Source organism: Sciurus carolinensis, chromosome 9, assembly GCF_902686445.1.
Source record: "Sciurus carolinensis chromosome 9, mSciCar1.2, whole genome shotgun sequence".
Classification (NCBI taxonomy): domain Eukaryota; kingdom Metazoa; phylum Chordata; class Mammalia; order Rodentia; family Sciuridae; genus Sciurus; species Sciurus carolinensis.
The window spans coordinates 64,199,262-64,205,925 of NC_062221.1; the positions used below are offsets into that span (position 1 = coordinate 64,199,262).

Here is a 6,664-nt window from a genome sequence, read left to right on the forward strand (position 1 = left end):
GAGTTTGCTGCAGGACCATCTGGATATTTATCACACATTACAACTGGAAGATTTTCTTGCTTTGACTGAACAAACCATAGCAGTGAGTTGTTTCAAGGGCCCAGAAATGAGCAACTAGCCAGCTTTGGTCAGATGACTAAAACCATTATTGTCCAGTTGGCAAATGAGAAAAATGATTAATGCAATTATCACTCCCATTGGAGAATATTTGACACTCAGATTAAAAAAAAAAAGTCATTGGGATTTTTACTAGGAATTCTCATTCAGAATGTGTCAATGCTATATAATAAAACTGAATGTCAGGCCTGCCAAAGTAAACTGAAGTCTAACCATACACAGTATTACTTAGAAATTGTACATACCTCAGAAAATTGCTCTACTCTGAGTGCAGGAAGGGTTATTGCTAGGGGGTGGGTTAGGAAGCTTCTAATTTATTGACTCTATACAATATTGTTTGTTCTAGTCATCTTACCCCTCACTTTTTACTACCAGATGTTTACCTGTAAATAACTGGCTCCAAGAAAGTAAAAAAATAAAATAAACAAAAAAAACCCCACCAAAAACAAGTCTCTGCCTGTTTTAATCGAATATAATTCTGAAAATAATATTAAACCGCACCCAGTGATTCTAAGAAAGCTATCAAAGAAGGGGGGGAAACTATTTTCCAAATCTTTTCCACAGGAAATTATAGTTCACAATCTCCATTTCCACCACCTCCCCCAGAAGTTTCGATCTAGACATACATTTGTTCAGTGAGTTGCAATTCACCCTGGGGGTGGAGTGTCAGAGTTCAAGTTCCTTTTGCTGCGGGGTAACCCCAGTTATTCGTGGTTTCTGTATATAAATGAGATGTTGGTAAATTTGATATGTAGTTGCCAGATTGGACCTGCCTTCTCCTTCCCTCGGCCAATGCCTGCAACCTGGTCCCTTTAAGAGACCAGAAAACCGTCGGACGTCGCAGCTCCAAACGGATCCTCTTCTCTGCTCCTCCCCTGTCCCTGCGCGGCGAATGGTTCGCGCCGGCCTATATTTACCCGAGATCTTCCCTCCCTGACGGCAATGATGTGAGGCGAGCCTGCCACCGCTAGCTGTACCAAAGAGGGCGCGCTGCAAGACGGGCAGCCGACCGAGGAGAGCCCGGGAGTGGAGTTGAACCGTCCCCGGAGAGAAGAAATGAGGTAGCGGCGATCCCCGAAGCCGACCATGCGTGCGCCCCGACCTCGGAGCCCAGCGCTGTTGTGGTGGAGCCAGCCTGGACAGTGAGCTGGCGGAGCGCAAGTCCCCGGCATCCAGCTGGAGCGAAGATGCAGTGAGCCACCGCGGGACTGCTGCGCGGGGCCCGCCGCGGCCATCCGGACCTATCATCTGACCACACTTTGGACCAGCTACTGATTTCAGGACCTGCCCGGCCGAGGGGCTCTCGGCTCCAGCACCCCTAGTGGGTGGGGAGCACTGGACCCTGGGCAAACTGCTGAAGAGTTCTGCGGCTTCTGGCCCCAGGCCCGGGGTTTGTGTGTGTGGCTGGGGGCCGTGTTCATATTCGCCGGAGTTCCTGCATATTCTCGCACCACTCCGTTTCTTTTGCCGCGGCTCCCCCTATTTATCTGTATGCTCGCATCAAGCTTTTTTTTCTGACATTTTCCGCTCCACTCTCCTTCCCTTTTCTCTCATTGTGTTGCTTGCTTGAGACTTTTTGCCCTCGTCTTTGCCCAGGCTGGGATAATTCTGTGGGCCCCCTCACCCTTACAATCTCAAAGCCGAATATTTTCCTTGAACAATTCTTTCCCACCCCTTGCGGGGTTTCCAAGCACTATCTGTTCTTCCCTGCTCCCCTCTCCCTACCACTGGCCCGCTCCCAGCAGTTTTATTTTTCGGTCTTGCCCGGGCCAAGCCCGGCCGGGGCTGGTGGCTCAGCTGGGTTCATACCCCGCGCTCGGCCGCCGCCGCCCAGCTGCGCCCGGGTGCCTTCCGGAGATGCTGCCGTGGAAGAAGCACAAGTTCGAGCTGCTGGCCGAGGCGCCGCCGCGGCAGGCGTCCAAGCCCAAAGGCTACGCTGTGAGCCTGCACTACTCAGCGCTCAGCTCGCTAGCGAGAGCGTGCCCCGAAGGCGCGCTCAGCCGGGTGGGCAGCATGTTCCGCTCCAAGCGCAAGAAGCTGCACATTACCAGCGAGGACCCCACATACACCGTGCTCTACTTGGGCAATGCCACCACCATTCAGGCACGCGGCGACGGCTGCACCGACCTAGCAGTGGGCAAGATCTGGAGTAAGAGCGAGGCGGGCCGTCAGGGTACCAAGATGAAGCTGACGGTGAGCGCGCAAGGTATCCGCATGGTGCACGCCGAAGAGCGCGCGCTGCGCCGCCCGGGCCACCTCTACCTGCTGCACCGCGTCACCTACTGCGTGGCAGACGCGCGGCTACCCAAGGTCTTCGCCTGGGTGTACCGACACGAGCTAAAGCACAAAGCGGTAATGCTGCGCTGCCACGCCGTCCTGGTGTCTAAGCCAGAGAAGGCGCAGGCCATGGCCCTGCTGCTCTACCAGACGTCGGCCAATGCTTTGGCGGAATTTAAACGCCTCAAGCGGCGGGACGACGCGCGTCACCAGCAGCAGGAGCTGGTGGGTGCGCACACTATCCCGCTAGTGCCACTGCGCAAGCTGCTTCTGCACGGACCTTGCTGCTACAAGCCTCCGGTGGAGCGGAGCCGCAGCGCGCCCAAGCTCGGCTCCATCACCGAGGACCTGCTGGGCGAACAGCAGGAGCAGGAGCTACAGGAGGAAGAGGAAGAGGAGCACCCCGATGGCTGCCTGGAGGAAGAGGAGGAGGAGCAGGAGGAGGAGGAGGAGAATCGTGTGGGGGAAGGGGATCCAGCAGAGGGGGAGACCGAGGCGCAGAGGGCGCTGGTGGTGGCCATGCACTTCGAATGTGGGGACTTGCTGGACACTTTGGAGAATGGGCGCGAGGACATGCTGGGGAGCGGCGGGGTCTCGCTGAGTCCGGGGTTGGGAACTCCACCTCCGCTGTCGGGCAGCGCCTCCGACGTGAAGGCCCAGCTCTCGCAGCTTATTAGCGACCTGGGAGAGCTCAGTTTTGGCAACGACGTGCGCACCCTGCAGGCAGACTTGAGGGTCACGCGCCTGCTGTCGGGTGAAAGCACTGGCAGCGAGAGCTCCATCGAGGGCGGGGGCCCAGACGCAACCTCCGCCACCGCCGGGGACAAGTCTGGTCCAGCAGACAGCGCCAGTCCCGACGAACCCCACTTGGGTTGAGCTCCCAGCAGACTCCTCGGTGCTTCCCCGGCACCCCAGAGTGGCTCCCCAACTGTGGTTCCAGCAATCTCCCTATCCCGCCTGTACCCAGGGGAAATCAGGCACGCGGGGCCCTGATCCTGGGTTCCCCATGGCCCTTACCCCCACCCTGCACCCTAACACTTTTTGCTCTGTTGGAGGCGGCTGGCGTTGCGGGTTGCGAGTGGAGATGTGGAAATGTGAAAGGGAAGAAATCCCTACGGAGGACAGAGAGATAGCCTCCTGGGGTGGTGGTGAGAGAAGGTCCAGCGAAGTCCAGCAGGGCAGTGTGAGGTGCCTGTCGGCCAGTTTCCTGTTTGCTAAGCAGCTGAGGCCTGAGGAGGAGGGGTTAACTTCCTCCCCGACCCCTCACTGGGAGCGGCCTTGCCCTGTCATTGACATGTCATTAAAACAAAAAATTGCTCTCACAATGTTTAAGGTTTTCATGCCACCCTTTTGCCCCCAGTTCTTTTTGGTGAGAGAGCTTGGGCTGTTTACCTCAGACTCGGACTCTTGAAATTCTGCCAAATTCCTCAAATAACTGTTGGGGGGGGGGTGTTATGAAAGAAAGCGGCATTTTGTTTACAGTTAAAGACATCTAATATCTAAAAAAGGAATTTTCCTTTAGAGACACATACACCTTCCTCCTGCCTGAAATATCTCACTCCATGATGCTGTGTAAAATATTTTTGCACTGTTGTGAAGTATTTTTGACATTTTTTTTGTACATAACTGTGTTCTCAGAGCCGAATGTTTATATATCTTTTGCTGTGCAAAAGAAACATGTAAAATGTTGTTCAGTTGTATATATGGAAATGTGTATAAAACATTTTGTTATTTTTTGAGTAGCACTGCTCTGGTTCTGTTGGCACGCCATGGGGATAGAATAAAGAGGAAAATAGAACAGAACAGGTGAGCATATGGAACTGCTACAGGAGGTGCTCAGATCCAAGTTGTGCATGGTCTTGGACCTTCCTGGACCACACAACTCTCTGTGCTGGTCTGGGGCCCATTGTGTTCCATATTCTTCATTTAGGTTGTTTGAGCATGAGCTTCCTTCATCTTTTTGAGCTAATTTTTGGAGAGACCATGGTGAGCTCCATTTTCCACTTTCAGACCTTCTAGGTTATGTGTGGAGGAGTGACTTCCATGTCTGCTGAGGTTTTGCCACCTCCTGTGGGTCACCCTAATGATCAAGAATAAGGACACTGCATGATCTGTTCCCTTACAGTCAAGGAGTTTTAGAGATGAACTTCAGACCCAAAGGAAGTCGCCATGGGGCTCTCTGAGGAGTGGGCCCTTCTCTGTTTTTCCTGGGAGGAAAATCAAGTAGAGAGAAAACTTGTAAGTTCCAATCATGTGTGAATGAGTCATGTGCAGGTGGGTTGGGGGTGGGTAGGCGGCTTGCAGAGCCTGTTTCCTTCCCCTCTACAACCCAGCCTGGCCCAGTGGGAATGCTGTGGAGGGCAAGGCAGAGGGGCTGCTAGAGAGCTTGGTCTGGGTGTGTGTGTTGTAGGGTTTTCATTTTTTCCTGTGTGTTTGTTTCTGTTGTAAACTCCCAACAGATGTCTCTAGTTGGGCTACACCCGATCAGCTGGAAGTTGTAATAAGATGCTGCCACGACTGTGCCTTCTGCAATCCCCCGACCCCTTTGCCCTTTTGGGCCTCCTTTCCTCTGTTGCAGAAGTGGATCTCACTCTCCCTGGCCTTCCCTGGTGTTTCACTTTGTTTTTGTCATAAATGTGTTCTGAGCAGTTAGAACCAGAGATCCCAAGGAGTCTGGAATTCACAGAAACCAGAGAGGAAGGGAGGGTGAAAGATTTATTTTCCCCTAATTAGTGGGAGTGGTTCAGGAATAAGACTGTCTTTGAAAAAGAAAAGCAACAAGGAGATGGGAGGGAAATATTTTAACAAATATTTAGTGTCTTCTTAAGGAGCTTGGGATATGGCCAGGCCTTTGACTCTTTTATATTTGATTTGGTAGAATCCCTATTCCTCTCCCTGAATACCTCAGATACACATTGTTGAATGGTGATTTATTTAATTAATTTATTTATTTGTGGTACTGGAGGTTAAACCCAGAGGTGCTCTACCACTGAGCTACATCCCTGACTTTTTAAATTTTATTTTGAAACAATATCTTGCTAAGTTGCTGAGGCTGGACTCCAACTTGTGATCTCCTGCCTCAGTCTCCTGATTAACTGGGATTGCAGGTGTATGCCACCATGCCCAACTTGGATGATACTTCTCAATGCCCAGGTAGAGATCAGGAAGGTCAAATCCAAGCCTACCTGTACACCCACATCAACAGCTAGCTGTGTGGGCCATTATTATCCTGTAGGACTAGATCTCACATTTCTGATTATTTCCACACTTTGCCAAGCTCCTCTGCTGATCAAAACCAATGAAGACATCAAACAGTGGAGATAGTATGGCTGATACTTAGGAGTGGGGCAGGGTGTCTGCCCTCATTCTTATCCAATTTATGTGTCTGGTGAGAATGCCGAGGTTGACTTTCATCTGTGGTGGATGGGGGTATGGTGATTGGTCAAAAAGCTCAGATAAATTACATTTAAATCAACACCATCAATAAATATAAGTCAACTGTCTTTAAAGTCTGATTTTTCCTCTGATATCATTTATAAATAGGAAGGGGGGATTCAAGGAGGAGGAGGAAGAAAAGCAGTGTACAAATCAACCAGTTCTCTTCCTCCCTGACCCCTGGTGCTCTCCTTCTCTCCTCTTCTGCCCTCTGCTTTTTGGTTTCTATCTCCACTGCACACTGGGGCTCTTGACAGATGTAATTCTAGAAGAGATGCGAAGGTGATATATGATTCACCTCTTGTTGCATCTCAGTCTTCCAGGACTGTACCAGAGTAAAAAGAGATGCTTCAAACTAAAAGAAAGAAAAATAAAAATTACCTAAAAACTAATTTGCTTATGGCACTCCAAGGGAGAAGAGTGGTATGACAAAAGCAAAGCTAAATAATCAATGAAATATACAATCCAGAAAACACCTGAAGTCTGGTTGACTCATCAAATTTAGCTCTTACTTCCTGAGTTTCTCCTTTACATGACCTGATGGTACTTTAAATGCAGTAAGACCCTTTGCACATTCTTTCCCAGTCTAACTAATCCTTTGTGTCCAACAATGCAGCATTGACTTCGTGGTTAACAACGGAGTGAGTTCCAGCAACAGGAGACTGTTGCCGAGGTGGCAGTGTGAGTCCACGGAGCAGGCGTTTGTCAGCCTCTTAGCACAGATATTTGTTATGTATGTTGAGGGGAAGGAGGGAGGAGTGGAGGGCAGACCCTCTTGACTGTCATCATTTCAGAGAACTTTCTCTCCATTCACACGCATGCTCTGTAAAGAAGA

At 50.7% G+C, this 6,664-nt stretch overlaps 1 protein-coding gene across 1 annotated transcript; it reads left to right on the forward strand.

Moving 5' to 3' along the window:
• Nucleotides 1-1,069: 1,069 nt before the first annotated feature.
• On the forward strand, nucleotides 1,070-4,136 carry Fam43a (family with sequence similarity 43 member A). The gene has a single exon (XM_047565592.1). It carries the CDS (start codon nucleotides 1,975-1,977, stop codon nucleotides 3,268-3,270), a length of 1,296 nt encoding a protein of 431 aa, XP_047421548.1. The 5' UTR covers nucleotides 1,070-1,974; the 3' UTR covers nucleotides 3,271-4,136.
• Nucleotides 4,137-6,664: the final 2,528 nt, after the last annotated feature.